The 25,370-nt window shown below is 43.0% G+C and overlaps 1 protein-coding gene across 1 annotated transcript in view; it reads left to right on the forward strand.

The window, feature by feature from the left end:
- The window catches only part of ALG9 (ALG9 alpha-1,2-mannosyltransferase), a 114,017-nt gene that overhangs the window by 85,209 nt on the left and 3,438 nt on the right, over positions 1-25,370 (forward strand). The window contains exon 15 of the mRNA XM_006065264.4: positions 25,118-25,236. Within this exon, the coding sequence (XP_006065326.1) occupies positions 25,118-25,236 (119 nt within the window). The remainder of the gene's footprint in view (positions 1-25,117; positions 25,237-25,370) is intronic.

Here is a 25,370-nt window from a genome sequence, read left to right on the forward strand (position 1 = left end):
GGAACACAGCCCCATCCATCGGCAGACAGTCTGCTTAAAGTCGTCCTGAATAAACAGCTGCCCAATAATAAACACACCCTCAGATATGGCCCTTCCCACCAGAGGGACAAGCCCCAGCTCCACCCACCAGTAGGCGGGTACCAGACCCCCCAACTAGGAAACCTGCACAAGCCTCTTAAGACAGTCTCATCCACCAGAGGACAGACAGCAGAAACTAGATGAACTACAACCCTGCAGCCTGTGGAACAGAAATCACAATCACAGAAAGTTAGACAAAGTGAGATGGTAGAGGAATATGTCCCAGATGAAGGAACAAGATAAAATCCCAAACAACTAAGTAAGGTGGAGATAGGCAATCTACCTGAAAAAGAATTTAAGAATAATGATAGTAAAGATGATCCAAGATCTTGGGAAAAGAATGGAGCCAAAGATTGAGAAGATACAAGAAATGTTTAACTAAGACACAGAAGAACTAAAAAACAAACAGAGATGAACAATATACTAATTGAAATAAAGAATACACTAGAAGGAATCAGTAGCAGAATAATTGAGGCAGAAGAACAGATCAGTGACCTAGAAGACAGAATGGTAGAAATCACTGCTGTGGAATAGAATAAAGAAAAAAGAATGAAAAGACATGACAGTTTAAGAGACCTCTGGGATGACATTAAATACACCAACATTTGCATTATAGGGATCACAGAAGAAGAAGAGAAAGAGAACATATCTAAGAAAATATTTGAAGAGATAATATAATAACTGAAAACTTTTCTAACATGGGAAAGGAAACAATTATCCAAGTCTAGAAAGTGCAGAGAGGCCTAGACAGGATAAACCCAAGGAAGAACACACTGAGACACATAGTGATCAAATTAGTAAACATTATAGACAAAGAAAAAGTATTAAAAGCAACAAAGGAAGAGTACCAGATAATACACAGGGGAACTCCCATAAGGTTATCAGCTGATTTCTCACCAAAAACTTTGCAAACCAGAAGGGAGTGGCAGGATATATTTAAAGTGATGAAAAGGAAGAACCAACAACCAAGAATACTCTACCCAGAAAGGCTGTCAGATTTGATGGTGAAATCAAAAACTTTACAGACAAGCAAAAACTCAGAGAATTCAGCACCACCGAAACAGCTTTACAACAAAATCTAGAGGAACTTCTCTGGGGATAAAAAGGCCGCAACTAGAAACAAGAAAATTACAAATGGAAAAGCTCACCAGTAAAGGCAAACATACAGTAAAGGTAAGAAATCACCTGCACACAAATACGATATCAAACTGTGAGAAGAGGAGAACACAAATGCAGGATACTGGAAATGCATTTGGTATTCAAAGATGAGCAAGTTAAAACAGTATTGTTTATATATAGATTGCTCTATCAAAGCCTTCTGGTAACTGCAAACTGAAAAGCTACAGTAGATACACACACACACACACACGCACACACACACACACACACACACAAAGGAATCAAAACACAACACTAAAAGTCAATCATCAAATCAAAGTGAGGGGAACAAAAGAAAGGAAGAAAAAAGACCTACAAAAACAAATCCAAAACAGTTAACAAAGTGGCACTAAGAACATATAGATATTGATAATTACCTTAAGAGCTACCCCACGCCCAAGCTCAGGGGCAGCAGCTCAGAGGAGCTACCCCATGTCCAAGGTAAGGAGCAGTGGCTGCGCTTTGCGGAAGCAGCCATGAAGAGATACCCCTTGTCCAAGGTAAGAGAAACCCAAGTAAGACGGTAGGCGCTGAGAGAGCATCAGAAGGCAGACAGACTGAAACCACAATCACAGACAACTAGCCAATCTGATCACACGGACCACAGCTTGTCTAACTCAATGAAACTAAGCCATGCCGTGTGGGGCCACCCAAGACAGAGGGGTCATGGTGGAGAGGTCTGACAGAATGTGGGCACTGGAGAAGGGAATGGCAAACCACTTCAGTATTCTTGCCTTGAGAACTCCATGAACAGTATGAAAAGTCAAAAAGATAGGACACTGAAAGATGAACTCCCCAGGTCGGTAGGTGCCCAATATGCTACTGGAAATGCTGAAGCTCCAGTACTTTGGCCACCTGATACGAAGAGCTGACTCATTTGAAAAGACCCTGATGTTGGGGAAGATTGAAGGCAGGAGGAGAAAGGGACAACAGAGGATGAGATGGTTAGATGGCATCACCGACTCAGTGGACATGAGTTTGAGTAATCTCCGGGAGTTGGTGATGGACAGGGAGGCCTGGTGTGCCATGGTTCATGGGGTCTCAGAGTCGGACACAACTGAGTGACTCAACTGAATTGAAACAGATTAAAGGCCCCAACCAAAAGACATAGACTGGCTGAATGGATGACAAAAACAAGTCCACATATATGCTGTCTACAAGAGACCCACTTCAGATCAAGGGACACATACAGAACTGAAAGTGAGGGGATGGAAAAGTGCATTCCATTCAAATGGAAATTTAAAAAAAAGCTGGAGTAGCAATATCATAGCAGAGAAAATAGACTTTAAAATAAAGATCTAGTACAAAAGACAAAGAAGGACCCTACATAGTGATCAAAGGATCAATCCAAGAAGCAGCAGCTATAACAGTTTTAACTATATGCGCACAACATAGGAACACCTCAATTTAAAGGCAAAAATTAATACTGTTTAGGTTGGTGCAAAAGTACCTCCGATTTTTGCTTTGTTGAAATTTGCCATTTGATATTGGAATACATTATAAATAAATGTGGTTAAGTTATACATCATTTTAATGCACATTTCTTGTTTTTTTTTTTTTTTGCTAATGACATTACTTGCTGTTTATTTTATATTTATTTTAGACTATGGGTATACTGTTAGACAAAAAGCAAATTTGGGTGATTTTCTTGAGTTCAAAATGGGTCGTAAAGAAGCAGAGACAACTTGCAACATCAGCAACTCATTTAGCCCAGGAAACTGTTAATGAACATACAGTGCCGTGGTGGTTCAAGAACTTTTGCAAAGGAGATGAGAGCCTCGAAGATGAGGAGCTTAGTGGCTGGCCTTTACCAATCAGAAGTTGATAATGACAGTTGAGAGCCATTATTGAAGCTAATGCTCTTACGATTACACGAAAAGTTGCCGAAGAACTCAGTGTCAACCATTTAATGGTCGTTCGGCATTTGAAGCAAATTGAAAAGGGTGAAAAAGCTTGATAAGTGGGTGTCTCATGAACTGACCGGAAATCCAAAAAAATCATTGTTGTGAAGTGTCATCTTCTTTTATTCTGTGCAACAACTGCAAGCCATTTCTCAATCGAATTGTGACATGTGACAAAAAGTCGATTGTGTATGACAACTGGTGATGACCAGCTCAGTGGCTGGACTGAGAAGAAGCTCCAAAGCACTTCCCCAAGACAAACTTGCACCCAAAAAGGTCATGGTCACTGTTTGGGGGTCTGCTTTCTGTCTGATCCACTACAGCTTTCTGAATCCCAAGGAAGCCATTACATCTGAGAAGTATGCTCAACAGATCAATGAGATACACCAAAAACTACAACATCTCCAGCCACCATTTGTCAATAGAAAGGGCCAGTTCTTCTCCATGACAATGCCTGACCACAGGTCACACAACCAATGCTTCAAAAATTGAATGAATTTGGCTTCAAAGTTTTGCTTCATCCTCCATATTCACCTGACCTCTCACCAACTGGCATCGTGACAACTTTTTGCAGGGAGAATGCTTCTATAACCAACAGGATGCAGAAAATGTTTTCTAAGAGTTCATTAAATCCTGAAGAACAGACTTTTATGCTACAGGAATAAGCAAACTTATTTCTCATTGGCAGAAATGTGTTGATTGTAATGGTTCCTATTTTGATTAATAAGTGTGTGTTTGAGCCTAGTTATAGTTATTTAAAATTCATGATCCAAAACCGTGATTACGTTTGCACCAACCTAATAACAACCATAAAAGGAGAAATCAACAGTAACACAATAATAGTGGGGAACTTTTAACACCCACTTTCATTAATGGACCAGATGGACTTACTTGATATTTATAGAGCATTCCATCCAAAAGCAGCTGAATACACATTCTTCTCAAGTGCACACAGAATATTCTCCAGGGTTGATCACATTCTGGGCCACAAAACGAGCCTCAGTAAATTCAGGAAAATTGAAATCATGTCAATCATCTTTTCCAACCACAACGCTGTGAAATTAGAAATCAATTACAAGAAAAAAACTGTTGAAAACATAAGCACGTGAAGGCTAAACAATAGGCTAATAAATAACTGATGAATCACTGGAGAAATCAAAGAGGAAATCAGAAACTACCTAGAGACAAATGACCACAAAAACACAATGACCCAAAACCTACGGGATGCAGCAAAAGCAGTTCTCAGAGGGAAGTTTATAGCGATACAATCTTGCCTTGGGAAACAAGAATCTCAAACAACATTAAAACCTTACATCTAAAGCAACTAGAGAAAAAACAAAGCCCAAAGTTACTAGAAGGAAAGAAATCATAAAGATCAGAGCAGAAATAAATGAAACAGAGATGAAGAAAACAATAGAAAAGATCAATCATCATGTCCTTAAGTGAGTAAGGAGGGAGTGGGGGTAGGCATTGAAGGAGTGGGAGACCATGACAGGTGATAGGATCATGACCTGATACTCAAAAACATTGTCAGAATCAGAACAGTAGTAGGAGGGAACTTGAAATTCCCTTTCAAGCAGCAGCGAAGGTATGACTTTCTCTGCATCATACATATTCTTTTGGTGCCTGACTTGTTATTTGATACAGTATTTGGAGAGCAGGTCACTGTCGTGGCTTCATTTTTGAGTTGAGAAAACTATGACGACATGAGACCTGGGCCTGAAAAGATCTCCAGCCCAGGAGGGTCAGTAGATCCCTAACAGCCTTCCTGTTAACAAAGGGAAGCAATGGGTGATGGATACTGACCAGACGTACCTTGGTCACAGAATAAATTCTGTTTATAGCAAATGGGGCAAGACAGTATTTTTGAAGCAACTTTTTTTTTTTTTCCTTTTGGTCTTAAAGGATTGGAGTAGGGAAAGTTCCTCATCTTCCCATTTCCCCTTTTGGTAGCACATGGGCCCAGCAGCTGGTAGACATGAACTGAGAGCCTGTTTAAGGCAAAGAAGCCTGATAGTTGTACACTGCTCACCGGAGAACTGGAAATCTCCTGAGGGAAGAGCAGAAGGTGTTGGGCACCTTCTCACCTGCCTCGTGGCGAGCAGAAAGTGACGGAGCTGACCACACTGTCACTCAATGATGTGGTCGAGCATCACTCCTCCAGGGCCCTCTGTTCAGCACTCTCCTCAGTTAGTGGGGGCAGGGGACACATTGGGAGCCCATGAAATATGAGAGCCTTTCCCAGAGATACTATTTGCTGCTCCCCACTGAACATCTGCTTCCCTAAGCAGCTAGATTTTAAGGGCAGAAATGAGGCATAGTTTGACAGACATTTGTTTGATAGGCTCAGTTTGATAGACATTGGTTGGCCGTCTTCTGCCTATAAGACTTTATAGACTGTGTGCAGACAAGACCACTGCCTTGGGAATTTATAGTTTACCCGGGGAGATGCACCGTGGTTCAGAGAGGTGCTACTGGGGCGTGAGAGGGTGGGGTTAGCTCCAAAAGGCTAGAATGGTGAGACCAAGGAAGATTCCAAGAGGACATGACGTCTGAAGACTACACCGGGTCCACTATGGGAGGTGGACTGGAAGGCGGCACGGCGGGGGGCGTACAAACAAGCCGGGAGGCTATTCTGCTTGACTAGATGAGCGGCGACGAGGAAGTGAACTCAGCTGTAAAGGATGAATGGACTCAGGAGACACATTTTTGCAGAAAAGGATCAGGCCAGAGTTTGGATCCCAGAAGCCCACAATTTTCTCCAGTGGCCTTGATCAAGCTTTTAGTATTTTCCTCTGCTCTATTAGAAATGCAGTGCTAGTCGCTGTTACGGTTTTCTTTCTCTAGCTAGGCTGCTCCCTGACCAGAAGCTTTCACACGTTGAGCAGCACTTGCCAGAGAGACAGGACTCTAAGCTTATCCCGTTGTATGTCCTGTCTCTCCTGTTGGTCCCTGGTGCCGCTTCATTTAACATCGAGCACACGTCCAGTGGAGGTGGAGAAAAGGAGAAGACCCCTAGAGAATGCCTTCAGAGGTTTTTGATTTCCCATAAGTTGTACTCATTTCCCTAAACTGGCATTCTTTTCATGACCGTGTGCTGAGAAAAAAAAAAGAAATCTGTTGGTTACAGATTTCTTGAAGATATGCAAAGCATAATGGAAGTTTATTTGAAAGTATGCGAAGTATAATGAAAAGAACAGGAGGTCAGAAGACATGTGCATTCAGTCCTGGTTACTTGCTGTTGTTCCTCTCTGTTCCCACACTTCCGCATCAGTAAAACAGAGATAATATTTTATATATTTTATGGGAATGTTGGAAGGATTAAAGGAGAGCTGAAATACGAAAGTGTTTTTAAATCCTAAAGCGTTATATAAGTATCAGGCCTTCCTATTAATTAGCAGGCTGCCTGAAGCTCCAAAGTTATGCTGATTTTCTGTACATTTCTCTTGCTCAGCCATTCCTAGTATGTACTGACCCGGCTGCAAAAGCAGCAGGATCTTCCAGCGGCCTTTGCCACAGCAGTGTGTAACTGTCAGCACTGTGACATCTGATGTTGCTGACTTTGGGCCAGTTAAGTTGGGCTGTACTGTGGGAGGCGGTGTGCCTCAGAGATACCCCTCTGAGGTGGTGCATGAAATGCCCTTGAGAACTCGACCCTGGGATGTCTTTGAGCCTCTCAAATGGGGCTATTACATTTCCTCTGTCTTCATGAAACAATGGTTTTTGTATTTTAGCAATTTATGTAACAGGGAGGAGAATGGCACTATCCACATGTCATTAGTCACTCATGTCTTAGACCCTAGATCAGGTGGGCTGCAGGCCTAGCTGTTATCTAGCTCTTCCTGAGGAAGGGTTTTCATAAGCCTGTGACATACCACCACATGATCTTTTTAGAAATGTAAGCAGGTTAGTTTCTCAAATGTTTTAAGTCCCTGCTGCTGCTACTGCTAAGTCGCTTCAGCCGTGTTCAACTCTGTGCGACCCCATAGACGGCAGCCCACGAGGCTCCCCCGTCCCTGGGATTCTCTAGGCAAGAACACTGGAGTGGGTTGCCATTTCCTTCTCTAATGCATGAAAGTGAAAAGTGAAAGTGAAGTCGCTCAGTCGTGTCCGACTCTTAGCGACCCCATGGACTGCAGCCTACCAGGCTCCTCCGTTCATGAGATTTTCCAGGCAAGAGTACTGGAGTGGGTTGCCATTGCCTTCTCCTTAAGTCCCTGAAATTTATTATTTTTAATTTTTAAAAAATGTGTGTATTTTTGGCCGTGCTGGGTCTTTGTTGCTGCGAGGGCTTTTCTCTAGTTGCGGCGAGCGGGGGCCGCTCTGCGGTTGCAGCGTGCAGGCGTCTCAGTGTAGTGGCTCCTCTTGTGGAGCACAGGCTCTCGGACGCACAGGCTTCGGTAGTTGCGCACGTGGGCTCAGTAGTCGCAGCTCCCAGGCTCTAGAGCACGGGCTCAGTAGCGGTGGCACACGGAACTTAGCTGCTGTGCGGCGTGTGGGATCTCCCCAGACCAGGGATCACACCCATGTCTCCTGCACTGGCAAGCAGATTCTTTACCACTGAGCCACCAGGGAAGCCCAAGCCCCTGAAATAGAAATCTGCTTTCTTTAGAGTTCACTTTGAGATCATTTTTTTCCTTCCTTTATCCATCTCTGTCTTTCTAGCCATCTGACACCCATTTAATCAGCAGGTTTTTTTTAACACTGCCAGGAACTGTGATGGATCTTAAGTGTATATGACGGTGAACACAAACTCTCTGTCCTCTTGAGCCCTACAGCATACTGGGGAGGCTAGCATTAAACAAATAACCATCTAGATCAGTCTAGAATTACAGCCCTGTTAGGTACTTTAAGAGAAAAGTACAGGGTGCTCAGAGAGAAGGAGACGCCCCTGGAGTCTGCTTTTAAGTCATGAAGCCAGCTGGTTAAGTAGGTTTGGATATCAGAAAATATTTATTGAAAAGCTATAATGTTCTTGTCACAGCACTAGATTATTTAGGGGTTATGAAAGAAGCAATTAGACACAGATTTTTACCTTTGAATAATTTACAACTTCTGTAGTTCCTTTTGTAAAATTTTGTAGGGATTCCCTGGTGGCTCAGATGGTGAAAAAACAAGAGTCTACCTGCAATGTGGGAGACCCGAGTTGGATCCCTGAGTCAAGAAGATTCCCCTGGAGAAGGAAATGGTAACCCACTCCAGTATTTTTGCCTGGAAAATCCCATGGACAGAGGAGCCTGGGAGGCTATAGTCCATGGGGTTGCAAAGAGTCGGACGCAACTGAGGGACTTCACTTTCACTTTTTGTAGTCACACATAAACACCTTGAAAATAGTACTAAGACCATGTGAAAGTGTTAGTCGTTCAGTTGTGTCTGACTCTTTGTGACCCCATGGACTGTAACCCCCCAGGCTCCTCTGTCTATGGGATTCTCCAGGCAAGAATACTGGCGTGAGTAGCCATTTCGTTCTCCAGGGGATCTTCCTGACCCAAAGATCGAACCTGGGTCTCCTGCACTGCAGGCAGACTCTTTACCATCTGAGCCACCAGAGAAGACATTAAGACCATAGAAGGTGCTGGGTGGTGTGCTAAAACTTCAGAGAAAGGAGAGCTCTGTGGAGGTTAGAGTGTACTAGGAAGGTCTCCTGGAGAAGGTGGTGCTTAGCCGAAGTGTACAAGAAAAAGGATTTGTATTCGTGGTAAAGAGGGCAGAATCATATCTGTAATTCAAGAAGAAGGAATCATGAACACAAGTGGAAAAAGTAAAAGAAGCCTGTTAAAAGAGGGGACCCAAGGGTCCATAGAGGAAAGCTTAATTTACCTCTTTGATTTAAATTTTCTTTTAGTTAGAGTGATCTGTAATACAGTATCCAAATGAGAACACTTTTGAAAGTAAAAGGGACCCTGCCCTGGGTGAGTTGAGATACGTGGTCATCCTGTCGTAATGTGACTGGAATACAAGAGCTTATCCCAGAAAGCAGGACTGGAGAGTGGAGCACATGGTTATGGTCAGTCCATGTCTACCTTTGGGTTTGCCCATAGGTCACTTATTTGATTTAGTTTTTAGACATTGCTTGGTGCCATAGCCTGGATTGGGCCTTAGCTGTCTGAAAGGAAAGCGGTGAGGCTAGTTTGAAGACAGTACCAGCATGTAGAAAAATCATACTCTTGAGTGTGTGCCAGGGGAGACTCCACCCCCAGGGAAGCAACGTAAAATTATTAGGACAGTGCTGTGACTGGTGCAAATTTAGGAATTCTGAATATCTATGAATATGTGAAGAGGCGTGTTTTCTGCTGAAATTGTTGGAAGATAAGCAGAGTTTCCTGTTGGACTGTTGGAGAAGGACTCAGAAAGAGGGCTCAACATTGTAAACCTGTCTGGGAGAAAGGCCGCCCAGATGCCCACGCGTGCTCTTCGAAGAAGACTTCTTTGATTTATCAGAGGACTGGAGAGGCCAGACCACATTAGATCTTCTTATGTCTAGAAGATCTAGACATAATATCTTTATTTAATTTTTTAATTTTGCTTGGAGCATAATGGCTTTACAGCTGTGACGGTTTTCGCCATATAGCAGTATATGAATTAGTCATGGGCATACATGTGTCCCTCCATCAGGCACAAGATCTTGATAACCATTTTCTAGTCTCCTCCCACGCATGACTGGTACCAGAGCTGCAACTTCCTCTCCCTAAGTTTGGTGTGTCTGTGTCTGGCTAATATTATTAGCGTTTATCAAACTTCCAAGATACGGGGGCTAAACTCGTTGACATATCACTTTTTAAACCAGACGCATTTGTCACCCTTTGGACATCTCATATTACATACTTTCTAAAATGAGCAGATTTTTTTGTTTTCTTCCGTTCTTTGAAGCCTGATATAATAGCTACTTGTATAAAATAGTTGGACAAGTGGGTGGATGTAATGGTTACTCTGAGATTCCCCAGAGAGGAGTGAAGGGAGACTGTTGCAATAACTCAGCTGGATGGTGGGTTCCTTTCTAAGGGTGGTGAGAGTGTTTGGCTGAGAGAGTCTGGTGGGGAATGCCTCTCCAGGATGTTGGAGTTGGCCTGCTGAGCAGCAGAGCCTGTTTGTAGCTTTAGAAACAAGTTGGGGGGCCCGGCCACTGCTTTGCAGCCACTTTACACCCACTTTTTCCACCTTCATTGTAGGTCCCTTCTGTTTTGCTGTCTTTGCCTTCACCTTTGATTTTTGGATTGTGATATTTTATTCTTCCCCATTTTGGAACCTATTGGCCTCATCCAACTGAACTTTAGGCTTGCCTGACAAGGGATGTGAGATAATTTGGGGACACTTAGTAGGGCAGGCAGAGAAGACAATGGGAAGCCACTCCAGTACTCTTGCCTAGAAAATCCCATGGATGGAGGAGCCTGGTAGGCTGCAGTCCATGGGGTCGCTACAAGTCGGACGTGACTGAGCGAATTCACTTTCACTTTTCTCTTTCACACAATGGAGAAGGCAATGGCAACCCACTCCAGTGTTCTTGCCTGGAGAATCCCAGGGACGGGGGATCCTGGTGGGCTGCCGTCTATGGGGTCGTACAGAGTCAGACACGACTGAAGCGACTTAGCAGCAGCAGTAGGGCAGGATTTCAAAGCCCTGCCCAATGTATCATTACAGGTAGATGCACGTGAAGAGTTGAACATAACATCTTCAGCTGGTGTGGTAGGGGAGGGGCCTTTACACTCATCAGCGGATTTCTGTAGGGCCAGGTGGGGGTTGTGGTGATAGCCCCTGATGCTTGTGTTCTTTCAGTGTCCAGCACAGGACCCTTGTGGAGGTTTTCAGCTGAGACTATTACTTTCCTTTTAGCATCCAGGAAGTGAATCCAGCAGCTGTGAGGCCATGGTGCTGAATCCAGTTTGGTTCTGTGTCATTGTCTCGTAGATAGCAGGCATCATGTCCCAACTCTAACCCCAGCATAAGCAGAACTGTTTGTTTCCAAAAGATAAGAAGACCATTGGAAAATCACTGTAAAGTGAAAACTAATTGTAAACTCTTGTCCCAGTTATTGCTGCATCCCAAACTTAATGGTATTAAAAGGCAGCAGTAATTTGTTATTGTTTTATCTCATGGTTCTGGGAACTCACTGGGCTCAGTGGGCCATTCCAAGCTCCACGGTTCTTATGCATTGGCCATCAGATGGTGGTTGGCACTGGGGCATTTCAGAGGCTTTGCGTGTGTGTGTGCTTATTAAGTTGCTTCAGTCGTGTCCAACTCGGTGTGACCCTATGGACTGCAGCCTGCCAGGCTACTCTGTTCATGGGATTCTTCAGGCAAGAATACTGGAGTGGGTTGTCATGCCCTCCTCCAGGGGATCTTCCCAACCCAGGGATCAAACTTGTGTCTCTTAAGTCTCCTACATTGGCAGGCGGGTTCTTTACCACTGGCAGCACCTGGGAAGCCCCTTAAGGGCTTTCCTACACATCTAACAGGGAATGCTGGCTACTGGTTAGCTCTCAGCTGGGACTCTTGGCTGAAACACCTAACGTGGCTTCTCCATGTGGCCTGTGCTTCCTCATAGCATGGTGGCTGGCTTCCAGGAGCTAGAATCTCAAGAGCGGTGTAGCTTTTTATGACCTAGCCTTGGAATTCACACAGCATCACTCCCACCTCATTCTTTTCATTGAAAGCAAGCCAGTCTAATAGCCCATGGTCAAGGGGAGAGGAATTAGATTTCCCCTGTTGATGGGAAGATTGTCAAAGAATTTATGGACATGTTTTTAAAACATCACTGCTCTTTTGATGCTATTCTTCATCCAAATTAGACACTTTTTGGGGGGAAAAAAAAACCCACCTTTTTTGAAGGCGATTTCTTGCAGAAGAGACATATGGCGCCCAAAATAGTCCAGCAGGCTGTTCCCATCTGCAGCTTCTTGCTACCCAGGTGGAAAGGGAGACTTCGCCCCCTGGCAGAGTTTGGCTCCAGGCCAGCAGTTGGACATGCTTCACATGGTGTTCAGATCCTTTCAGTGGAATTGGTTCTCCCTCCTAACCCATGATTGAAGTGCTCTTGTCTGTTCCCCGCACGTCAGTCACAGCATTGCCTTCAGCTCCTTTGTCTTTGCCAAGAATACTGAGAAACTGTAAGGGGAAAGCCGTCAGAGTTTTTGTACTTTTGTAATTCCTTAACTCCTCATTGTTCTCTTATGCTTTCTCTTTTTTTACCAGTCTGGGGCTGTCCCTATTTCCTTCTCCCCAGATGGTTTCCTTAGACCCTTCGCCTGGCATCACTACTACCTCAGGCTAGATTTGGCTTCAGAACACACTCGGTTTTGCCCATTGTATTCTTGACTGCTTAATCATTGTCTACGGACACTTGCAGGAGAATAAACCCTTTTCTTTTTTTCCCCGAAGCTCAGAGGGTCTACTTTGCCTTGTTGTGAAGTTAGTTCTCTGGAGTCAGACTGTCTGAGCCTCAGGTCCATGATGCAAGAGCCTCTCAGGCTTGAAGCATGCATATATACAGTGTGTTAGAACCTCACCGCTTTCTGCTAGCTTAGGCCAGGCAACTGGCATCATCAGAGACATGTATTCTCAGTTTCTTGAGAGTTAGAACATCTCTTGTTGACCCTCACAACTCCTAGCACATATTAGCACATAGGGTCTTAGAAAATATTTATCAATTATCTGACGTTGCATAAAGGGAAAAGATGAAATAAATTTCTTCAAAAGCTTCTCACGCCCTTGTGTGTGCTTGTGTGCTTAGTCACTCAGTCGTGTCCGACTCTTGCGACCCATGGACTGTACCCTGCCAGGCTCCTCTGTCCATGGGATTCTCCAGGCAAGAATACTGGAGTGGGTTGCCAGTTCCTTCTCCATCTCATGCCCTTATTTGGTAAAATAAAGATCGCTAAGTAGCTGATTGGCTTCTATTTCCTGTCTGCTGGAGTGCTCCTCCTTAAGACCCACGCTCCACCCCTTAAGAAAATCCACAGACTGTGTGCAGAGAGGAGCCCACACGAAGGAGTCCTGAGGCCTGTAGCATTAGCTGAGCTCGCAGCCCACAGCTGGCCATAAGTGTTCCAGCCAAAGCCCGGTGAAACAGAAAGCCCATCAGTAAGCCACAGATTTGAGAGAAATAATAGATGGCTTTTTTTTTTTTAAGCTGGGAAAAAAAAGATTGTTGAGTTATTTCAGAGTATACTCATTATTTCTTCTCTGTAAAACTTGCCAGAACCGTCAGCCGGTTGTGGCCTCCAGTGCCACTTACTGTTTGTCACAGAGAAGTAGCTCAGACAAGGGTCCAGAGAGTAGGGGCAGACCCCTTCCTGAACACCGTTCAGTGTCTTCTCCACAGTGGATGGAGCACGTGGTACCTTAACATCTCAGGAGCTATCAGATGGGAAAGGGCCGCTCACGAGCTTTTCTCCAGCAAACTTAATGGGACTGAAGGTCAGAAAACGACCACTTGCTTAATACCAATTCTTTCTCAATCCCCTCATTGCTGAATATTGGTGAAAGGTGACTGGTCAAGAGGTTATACTGTCCAGAGGTCATACTGATTGGCCAAGGCCGCACGTCAGTGAGATGATCCACCCCATACACATGTCTCTCAGTGACGTGATCCCCGTTTGTGCCTCAGCAAATTTCCAAGTCGTTACACAGTGTGGATTTGGAGGTCGCTGCTGAAGAGCCAAAACCGTGATGTGTTCATTGAATGTTCAGGGTCTGTGGACATGCCCTCTGAAAACAGGGTCATTCTGGCCACATGGGTAATGACGATTTAGCAGATTTTGTGTAAACTGAAACCCGGAGAGGTTTCTTGACCTTTTGCATGAATATTCTCTTTGCTAGGTAAGAAATGGCAGGACGCAAGTAGTTCTGTGTTTCTGGGGTACAAAATGAGAGGCTGGAGGGGGTAACAAATGAGGCCATAAAGGAAGTAGGAACCAGAAGATGATATAGAACGTCATATCATAATGGATTTGAGCGCTTTTCTCCTCTTTATCAGAGTCTTGCACATTCTCCATGGTCTTGTCTCTTGTCTCTCCTCTTCCTGTTCCTTCAGTCACTGTCGGTTCCCCCAGCTATTACTTTACTGACATTTAGGCTGTGTTGTACAGTTTGTGTCCTACAGGTATTTCTCATCTAGTTTATACCATATTTTGTTTTATAAACCCTGGATATGTGAAGCCTCCTTTCCACCCAAAAAGAGATTAAAACTTTTTAGGAAAGAAAAGAATGCCGTCTTTGTTGATATGGACGCCCTCCGCATCTCCCTTGGGCGCTAACATCCCACCACAGCTTCCCATTCCCCATGTGCGCTCCAAAGACTCCCACTTTGCTCCACCCTGCCCAGTGGCTTTAGGACTGAATTGTTTGGGAAGAGATGAGGAAGAGCTTCACATTATTTTTTTTCTTTTTATATATATATATATATATATATTTTTTTTTTTTTTTTATTGACGTATAGTTGACTTAACAGTGTTTCAGGTGCACAGCAAGGTGATTCAGTTACACAGATACACGTATATTATTCTTGAAATTATTTTCCATTATAGTTTATTACAAGATAGTAACTGTAGTTCCCTGTGCGATACAGTTAACCTTTGTTGCTTGTTGCTTATCTATTTTTTTAAAAGTAGAAGTCTTGCATTCTATTCATTACTAAGTCAAGCCAGTGGAATCAAAATGTCATAAATTTTTTAATTAGGCAAAAATTCATAGGTTTTCTAAAATATATATTACACATTCTCTCTCTCTCTCTCTCTCTATATATATATATGTATACAAAATCTTTTCTACAACACTCGGTAAAGGCTTGAGAAAGAACATCAAAAAAGAAAAGGAGAGATGGAGAAATTGGAAAATATAAACTAAATAAAATGAGAGCACTGACTATGAAATGGAAAAAGTGAAACAAACTAGATAAAAGTGAAAGATCATCAGATAGTCCAGTTGCTTTTAAACATGGCTGCTCATTAGAAACATATCTGGAGCTTTGGAGGAAAAAGGCAATACCTGGGCATTTGTATTTTTCAAAAAACTCCAAGATAATTCTGATACACATCTGGATTTTGAAAAGTGATTACAGGTTTTCTATTAAATGGTAGTTTTGGTAATATAGAATTCTATTATTTTTCTGTTGACCAATCATGATGCAGTGGTATTGAGAAATACTTACATAATCACAATAGTAAAGGATGTTTATCAGTTTTTTCACAATCAATAGCCAGAGAAAAAATGAATTATATTTACAAACCATAATGGGAATGTAATTAACCTAACAATATAGAATAATTACATACAATTTGGGAGAGGGGGTCAAGCAGAGTGATATGGTAAGTGAAAGTGCATACATGCACACATTTTCAAATGCCCAGCCAGTCTATGTCTTTTGGTTGGGGCATTTAATCCATTTACATTTAAGGTAATTATCGATATATATGATCCTTTTATCACTTTCTTATTTGTTTTGGGTTTATTTTCTGTAGGTCTTTTCCTTCTCGTTTCCTGCCTTAAGAAGTTCCTTTAGCATTTGTGGTAAAGCTGGTTTGGTGGTGCTGAATTTTCTTAACTTTTAATTGCTGGAAAGCTTTTGATTTCTCCATCAAATCTGAAGGACAGTCCTTCTAGGTAGAGTATTCTTGGTTGTAGGTTCTTCCCTTTTACCACTTTAAATATATCATGCCATTCCCTTCTGGCTTGTAGAGTTTCTATTGAGAAATCAGCTGATAGCCTGATGGGAGTTCCCTTGTATGCTATTTGTCATTTTTCCCTTGTTGCTTTTAATATTTTATCTCTGTCTTTAATTTTTGTCAGTTTGATTACTGTGTGTCTCGGTGTGTTCCTCCTTGGGTTTATCCTTCCTGGGACTCTGTGCTTCTTGGACTTGACTATTTCCTTTCCCCTGTTCAGGAAGTTGTTCAGCTATTACCTCTGCAAATATTTTCTCAGGTCCTTTCTCTCTCTATTTTCTTTCTGGGACCCCTATAATGCAAATGTTGGGTGTGTTTAATGTTGTCCCAGAGGTCTCTTAGACTGTCTTCATTTCTTTTCATTCTTTTTTCTATATTCTGTTCTGTGGCAGTGATTTCCACCATTCTGTCCTCCAGGTCATTTATCCGTCCTTCTGCCTCAGTTATTCTGCTATTGATTCTTTCTAGTGTATTATTCATCTCTGTTTGTTTGTTCTTTAGTTCTTCCAGGTCTTTGGTAAACATTTCTTGCATCTTCTCAATCTTCGCCTCCACTCTTTTCCCAAGATCCTAGATCATCTTCAGTATCATTATTCTAAATTCTTTTTCTGGAAAGTTGCCTATCTCCACTTCATTTAGTTGTTTTTCTGGGATTTTATCTTGTACCTTCATCTGGGACATAACTTTCTGCTTTTTCACTGTGATTATTGTTGTTGTTCAAGCACTCAGTCATGTCCGACTCTTTGCGACCCCATAGACTACAGCATGCCAGGCTTCCCTGTCTTTCACCATGTCTTGAAGCTTGCTCAAACTCATGTCCATCGAGTCGGTGATGCCATCCAACCATCTCATCCTCTGTCATCCCCTTCTCCTTCTGCCTTCAATCTTTCCCAGCATCAGAGTCTTTTCTAATGAGTCAGTCCTTCACATCAGGTGGCCAAAGTATTGGAGCTTCATTGTGATTAACTTTCTGTAATATGATTTTTGTTTTAGCTGCTGTGAGACTGTGCTTCTTGCTTCTTCTGTCTGCCCTCTGATGGCTGAGGCTGAGAGGCTTGTGTTTTCTTCTTGATGGGAGAGACTGGCAATGGGAAAAACTGGATCTTGCTCTGGTGGGCAGGGCCTTGCTCAGTGAAGCTCTAATCTATTTATCTTCTGATGGCTGGGGTTGCACTCCCTCCCTGGTAGTTGTTTGGCACGAGGCAACCCAGCCCTGGGGTCTACGGGCTCTATGGTCGGGTTAATGGCAACCTCCAAAAGGGCTAACGCCTAGGGGGACCTTCTAGGATTGCTCTGCCAGTGCCCCTGTGCCTGTGGCGAGCCCCTGCCAATCCATGCCTCCACAGGATGCCCTCCAACACTAGTAGGTAGTTTTGTTCAGTCTCCTGTGGGGTCAGTGCTCCTTTCCTCTGGGACTTGGTGTAGGCAAGGTTTTATTTCTGCCCTGCAAGCCTGGAGTCTGATTTCCCCAGTCCTGTGGAAGTCCTATAATCAAGGCCCGCTGGCCTTCAAGTTCAGATTCCCTGGGGATTCCCAGTCCCCTTGTCAGATCCTCAGGCTGGGAAGACTGACATGGGATTCAGAACCTTCACAAAGTGGGAGAACTCCTTTGGTATTTATTGCTCTCCAATTTGTGGGTCACCCACCCAGCAGGTATGGGATTTGGTTTTATTGTGATTGTGCCCCTCCTACCATCTCTCTGCAGCTTCTTTGTCTTTCGTAGTGGGATGTCTTTTTTCATTGGGTTCCAGCATCCTCCTGTCAATGGTTGTTCAACAGCTAGTTGTGATTTTGATGCTCTCTCAGGAGATGAACACATGTCCTTCTCCTTGGCCAACTTGAACCAGAAGCCTACTGAGCCTATTCTAAAAGCTGCAGTACAGCAGTTGGTCAGAGTAAGTTCTATCTTCAAGGGCCTGGCATTCCAGGGGAACATTAAGATATATGTTTCTCTACTTTGGAAAATAGATAAGTGTTACCTCTGTCTTTCCAGTAGTCATGTATGGATGTGAGAGTTGGACTGTGAAGAAATCTGAGCTCCGAAGAATTGATGCTTTTGAACTGTGGTGTTGGAGAAGACTCTTGAGAGTCCCTTGCTTGGACTGCAAGGAGATCCAACCAGTCCATTCTAAAGGAGATCAGTCCTGAGTGTTCTTTGGAAGGAGCTGAAACTCCAGTACTTTGGCCACCTCATGCGAAGAGTTGACTCATTGGAAAAGACTCTGATGCTGGGAGGGATTGGGGGCAGGAGGAGAAGGGGACGACAGAGGATGAGATGGCTGGATGGCATCACCGACTCAATGGATGTGAGTTTGAGCAAACTCTGGGAGTTGGTGATGGACAGGGAGGCCTGGCATGCTGTGATTCATGGGGTCGCAAAGAGTCGGACACCGCTGAGCAACTGAACTGAACTGAACCTCTGTCTTATCATGAGGGTAATGTCTCTCACCACATTTTCTATTAAAGAATATTAAAGATCAGCCACATTTTTGCTGCATTATCAGCCTTCTGAGCAGTTCTTAAACTGCTTGATATGAGACTCAGAACTGACCATGGCTAAGAGTAAGTCTTGAGGGAATTGTGAGATTCTCTTCAGAACTAAAGACTTCTCTGAAAGGCCAGCTCTGTTCTGAGGGTTGTGGAAGTCTGTCACTGAACTAAGTGCAGGAGAACAAGAGACAGAGACAAAAACAAAAAGAGAAGGAATTAGCTTTGAAAAAGGAAGAGAACTGGCAGGGAGCCCAGGCTGCAGGTTCACAGGAATAAGCAATGTCTGGTTGGACGGGTGGTTGAATGGATGGAGAGACAGACAAAAATCATGGAGACAGCCTGAGTACTTAAGATGTTTTCTCTTTAAAATTAAAAGTTGACCCAGCATTTGCGTCGGGCCTGCTGCACTGGTGACGTCAGGGACTGGCAGGCAGACTCTACGGACGTCAGCAAGAGCAGATTAAAATCGCCACAGCGGAGTGCCCCCCAGCCCTGATAAATAGGGCTGATAGTTGAATTAGAAAACATTCTGAGCTGTCGGCTAATTATGCCATCCAGGCGGTCGTTTTGTCCATGTCTGTTTCATCCTTGAATTGCTTGAGTGACTTCCTCACTGGGAGGGGAAGTGCTTCAGCGTCCCTTTAGTGCCTTCCTAATTTATGCTGCCTGTGCTTTCTAGGGCAGTGCTTTGGCATTTCACATTATTACAGACACTGTTACATGAGTTTTGATCAGGATTAGTCTGGTTCTAACTTGTGATTCAGTCCTATCTTTGTTTCCATGAGTATGAATGTGTGCGTATGCACGTTATTCCAATGCTCAACTGCTCTCTTCTTTCACAGAGACAAATAACCAATTTGTTCTTCCAGCAACTGTATAATGATTTGAACAGCCCCAGTTGTGCTTGATTTAGTAAAGCTACAGATGAGAAAGAAATTAATCTAGAAGAGCAGCCATAGTATTAGAAGTGAAGAATTCAAGCCAACTTGCTCTTTTGGTTAAAAAGAAAAAACAAAAACACAGACTCTTCCCATCCCAGCACAGAAGTATTTGTGTTGATTGTTTACTCATTTCATCCACTGGAAGAAAGTAGTGGCTTTACATGTTAAAGACAATTAAAAATCATAAGCAAAATCTGCAGGAGAAAGGAAGATTCATCTTCTAACAAGGATTTTTCCAGTACCAGATTTGGATGATAAATTTTTCTTAACTTTTCCTTATATTTAGTTCTCACCTTTAATATAGCTTTGTGTTCAGGTCTAACTAGAAATGCCTCCATGCTTCCTGAACACATTTTCTAGAATCTGATGCCAAATTTTTTATGTTTGCACGCAGAGGAAGCTTGAGAGAATCCCAGTTCTTCTTGGGTCTCTTGATGTATCTGAGTCAGATACATGTTTGTCCCTAGCAAGATGGTTATTCCGAACCACACATTCCATAGGACTTTGAAATCATCATTGAGAGTAGGAAAGAACTTGTAATTTTGAGAAACTTGAAAGGAGGCTTGTGTGGGGAGAGTGTAGTGGGCAAGGAAGAAAATGGTACAAAGTGAAGAGAGACAGGTTAGCGAGGGCTAGATCTCCTACAGCTTTGTAGATCATTACAGAGTCTGGATGTTATTCAAGCCATTTTCCAATTGTTGCTGAGTAGACAAAGAATTTAATCTGAGATGCCTATAGATTTGGTTATGGATGGGCAAGGTTTTTTTTTTTTTTTTTTTCTTAGTATACCTTGAAATGTTGACTGGGTCAAATAAAATAATGTATAATAAATGCTTCTTCCATACTTATGCAACCCACAGTGTTTTTTTATCCTCTCTTCTGAATATGTGTATTATCACTTTGAACTTCTATATTAGCTATTTAGTATTTAGTGTGTGCTATATTATAGTTGGGCTTCCCTGATGGCTCAGATGGTAAAGAATCTGCCTGCAACGCAGGAGACTCAGGTTCAATCCGTGGGTTAGGAAGATCCCTGGAGAAGAGAATGGCCACCCACTCCAATATTCTTGCCTGGAGGATTCCATGGACAGAGAAGCCTGGCAGGGTCGCAAAGAGTCAGACACGACTGATCAACTAACACAGAGACATATTATATATCACTCATAATCTCTTTCTTCCAACTGTAGATTATTAGCTCTTTGAGAACAGAGGCTTTTGTGTCTTCAGGGCCAGCACACAAAGCCGTACACGTAGCAGGCACATAGGGTTTTGTGTTTGTTCATTTTAAGGATTTGAGGTTTCCTCTCTTTAAAACATTGTCTCAGTTCAGTTCAGTTCAGTCACTCAGTCGTGTCCGACTCTTTGTAACCCCCATGGACTGCAGCATGCCAGGCTTCCCTGTGCTTCACCATCTCTCTGAAGTTGCTCAAACTCATGTCCATTGAGTCAGTGATGCCATCCAACCATCTCATCCTCTGTCGTCCCTTTCTCCTGCCTTCAATCTTTCCCAGCATCAGGGTCTTTTCTAATGAGTCACCTCTACGTATCAGGTGGCCAAAGTATTGGAGTTTCAGCTTCAGCATCCATGCTTCCAATGAATATTCAGGATTGATTTCCTTTAGAATTGACTGGTTTGATCTCCTTGCAGTCCAAGGGACTCTCAAAGAGTCTTCTCCAACACCACAGTTCAAAAGCATCAATTCTTCAGCGTTCAGCCTTCTTTATGGTCCAACTCTCACATCCATACATGACTACTGGAAAAGCCATAGCTTTGACTATATGGACCTTTGTCAGCAAAGTAATGTCTCTTTTTTAATATGCTGTCTAGTTTGTCATAGCTTTAAAAATTATTACAAGTAAAATATCTCTTTTGCTTGTGTTTGAATTTTTCTATTGTAACAAATGGTAAAGTAGGTTGTTTTAAAAAAAGCATTATGGTGCAAAGTACAAAATGAAAATCATGTGCTATGTCATAAAGACAGCATAATTTCTGTTTTATTGGTATTGTTAAAACTGCCTCTCCAAGTGCTTCTTGCAGGTTTCCACTTTTACTGGCAGTATCGGGTTCCTCCTTCCTCCCCAGGGTTTGATACTGTCAGACTTCTCAGCTATTGCAAACCTGATATTGAAAAATTATATCTAGATTTATGTTTCCCTGATTACTAGTAAAATTGAACATCATTTCATATGGTTATTGCAGTCCCATAAGCAAGAATACTGGAGTGGGTTTGCCATTCCCTCCTGTAGGGGATCTTCCTGACCCAGGGATAGAACCTGTGTGTCTTGTGTCTCCTGCATGGGCAGGTGGATTCTTTAACGCTGCGCCACCCAGGAAGCCCCAGTACATGTTACTTGCTCAGTCGTGTCCAACTCTGCGACCCCATGGACTGTAGCCCACCAGGCTCCCCTGTCCATGGATTTCTCCAGGCAGGAATACTGGAATGGGTTACCATTCCCTTCTCCAGGGGATCTTCTTGACCCAGGGATCAAACCTGGGTCTCCTGCATTGCAGGCAGATTCTTTACCATCTGAGCCACCAGGGAAGCCCAGCCCATATATATATAATTTATATAGTCTAGATACCCTTCCTCTGTTATGTATATGGTAAATATTTTGTCCCAGTCTCCGTTATTCTTTTACCTTTGTTTCAGCTTGCCTTTTGCATTCAGCAGTAATGCATAGTGACCCTTCTTCTGTTTTAGGGAGGTCAGTGTTTTTGATGATAACATGTCCCATGAATCACCCTGGATGGTTTCCTGAAATGATCTCTTTTAGAATTCCTTGTGATGACCAAGGAGTTAGCATAGAAATAGTCATCACCACATACTGTCTTGTCTTCACCATGTACTGTCTTGGTCTGTAAAAGGGCCTATAACCCCTTTTGTTTTCATATTTTTTAATTATTTTATAAATAACATAAAAGTAATAACGAAAGGATAGTTTTTAAAAACATCATTTGAAATTTTTGTAAGAATTTGAATGTAGCAACCCCAATCTTTATTCCATGTTTTCCTGCTTTTGAATATATATACCTGAAATAGGCTTCTCTGGTGGCTCAGAAAAAAAGGGTAAAAAATCTGCCTGCAATGCAGGAGACCCAGGTTCCATCCCTGGGTCAGGAAGATCCCCTGGAGAAGGGAATGGCAACCCACTCCAGTACTCTTGCCTGGAAAATTTCATGGACAGAGGAGACTGGCGGGCTACAGTCCGTGGGGTCGCTAGGAGTCAGACGTGACTGAGCACACTCACATGTGCACGTGCACGCACGTGCACACACACACACACACACATACACACACACACACACATACACACACACACACACATACATGCTATCGTCATTAGAGTCTCGAGTGCCGCTGTCTCCGCATTCATCTTCTGATTTGTCTAATTGTGAAGTGTCTTCCTCTGTTGATTTTCTTCTCATTGGCATTATGGACAGAAAATTTTTAAATTCTGAACTCTCAGCTGTGCTCAATTAAAGCTAAGTGCAGGCTGCAAAGATAGTGTCACAAATCTTTTGTACCTTATTGAAAGATGATGCATACTTTGAACAATGCAGTGAAAAAAATGGAAGGATAATGTAATTATATCATTTTTGCATAATCCTTTTTGAGGATGTCATCATTCTTTTTCTTATCATTTGTCTGTCTGTGTTTTTTTTTTAAGCATAGTTGTAAATAATCCAAGATGTAGAGGGAAAAAAGACCACTAAGATTCTTTAATATAGTTTAAATTTATAAAAGGTTGTAATGGACCCGTATGGTAGTTACATGATAGAATGAGTTTTATTCTATTTTTGAAAATAAGTATAATTTTCCTTTCTTCTTTGGAAGACTCCAAGAAGAATAAAATTACAAAATAATGATCTTTCCAAGTAGCAAGGAATCATTCCAAAAAGAAAGTAAAAAAAGTAAAATTGGGCCCAGTGGACCTAATGTTAGACCAAGGGATGAGTTGACTGGAGACATGTTCTGACTGCATTAGTGAAGCTTTTAGCATGGAGTCACCTGGAATGGAAATGATGCTTCATGCAGTTTAGCCTTTCTTCACTACACTGAAGCCTGCGGGACTTTGTTCCAGCTTACAGCTTTCTGTCCTGACCTTCCCCTTATCTATGCAGCGTGGACAGAAAGAAGAAAAATTAACGTCTTTTTGACTGAGGTAGGTGCTTCCTCCTCCTGTTCGTTTCTTTGCAGAGGCCCTGCTTTATCTCGTGTGTCTCTCTGCTAAGCCTCTTTTCTCTATCAAAGCCCTTGAGCTGTTAGCTGTTGAAGTGAAGTGAATCTCTGCCGAGCACAGCGCACGGCCAGCATCCCAGTTGGGAAGGATCTCTAGGAGGTGTGCATGCCAAGCACGGTGCCATTGTGTGCAGGCATCGCGGGTGCCTGCCAAACTCAGAAGTAGGCTGCCAGTACAAATGCCACGTTGACATGACATTTACAAGTTGAGAGTCTGGAAAAGGACTGGCAGTGGAGCACCCTTCAGCTACCTCATTTAGGTTGGCAGTTTCTGGGCCAACTTTTGGTTTTTTGACTCAGAAATCGTAGTCAAGAAGTAATACCGCATATAGAATTTAAAACTATCACTGCCACTTTTTCTAGGAAATGATGAATCTTGTTAGCCTGTCTCCTGGGATGCAGGATAAACCAGAGTGGTAGGAGTGTAGAGTCTGGAATCAAATCTGAACCTGAATGAGGGCTTTATCACTTACTGTGTGACCCTGCTCAAGCTACTTAATCTGTGTGTCTCACTTTCCCATCTATAAAATAGAAGTAATATCACTTTCCACATAGGTTTGTTGGATGGATTAAATAGTATCTGAAAAAGTGTAAGCACTTTCCCCAGGGCTTGTTCAATGCTGCTGCTGCTGCTGCTAAGTCATGTCAGTCGTGTCCGACTCTGTGTGACCCCATAGATGGCAGCCCACCAGGCTCCCCCATCCCTGGGATTCTCCAGGCAAGAACACTGGAGTGGGTTGCCATTTCCTTCTCCAATGCATGAAAGTGAAAAGTGAAAGTGAAGTTGCTCAGTCGTGTCTGACTCTTCCCGACCCCATGGACTGCAGCCTACCAGGCTCCTCTATCCATGGGATTTTCCAGGCAAGAGTACTGGAGTGGGGTGCCATTGCTTTCTCTGTGTTCAATGCTAGGTATTCAATAAATGTGAGATATTTTTCATATTCTTTAGAAATTAGTGAGCTATTCAGGGTTTTAGCTGTTCCTATCTATATTTCAGTATAAAGAGAAAAGACTGGACTCTGTCTTTGACTTGAGAATCGCCAGAACAGTATGCACAGGAAGCCAAGGACATAGTTTTTTCTTCACCTCTCTAGGAAAACTTAGAGCTGGAGTCAGGATCATTTGAGCATTTAGCATCTCTGCAGTCTCTGGGGTACACAAACTCTTGAGGTGTTAAGAATATATTTCCGTAATAACATTTCTTTGATTGAATTAGAACTTTTCAATGGCAAATTCTAACGCAGACCTAGAGCTATTCTGAAGGATATCCTGTGGCTTATTAGCAAGACTACCAAGACTGTCATTTGGGTTCAGGCAAGAAGGTACTTGGTCTTTTTTTCTTTTGGCTGTGCTGGGTCTTCATTGTGGCGCATGGGCTTAGCTACTCCTAGACATGTGGGACTTTAGTTCCCTGAGCAGGGCTCGAACCCACGTCCCCTGCAATAGAAGGTGGGTTCTTCACCACTGGACCACCAGGGAAGTCCCAGTACTTGGTTTTGATTAAGTCTTTTATCAAGATCTAATAGCTAAGTATGGCTTATATAAAATATAATCCTCACCACAGCATTTTATTCATTTCCTTTAATCAGTACCACGAGTAAATTCTCTCAAATGCTAAGATTCTGTCTTTTTTCTCTCTTGTCTTTCAGGTCTTCAAGGTTGTTGCGGGCATTCTACGTTCCCTTCCTGTCAGATCAGTATACAGTGTATGCAAACTATACCATCCTCAAACCCCGGAAAGCAAAGCAAACCAGGAAGAGAAGTGGAGGTTAGCATCATGCCTGTGGTCCCAGAGGACTCCCATCCTGTTCACTGGGGATCCCACTGACAGGACACCCTCCAAGCCAGCGCTTGTACCGTGTGTAATAAAGGCCGTGTGACACGAATGCTGGAGTCTGGGTG

The sequence above is a fragment of the Bubalus bubalis genome, chromosome 16 (genome assembly GCF_019923935.1).
Source record: "Bubalus bubalis isolate 160015118507 breed Murrah chromosome 16, NDDB_SH_1, whole genome shotgun sequence".
NCBI classification, from domain to species: Eukaryota; Metazoa; Chordata; class Mammalia; order Artiodactyla; family Bovidae; genus Bubalus; species Bubalus bubalis.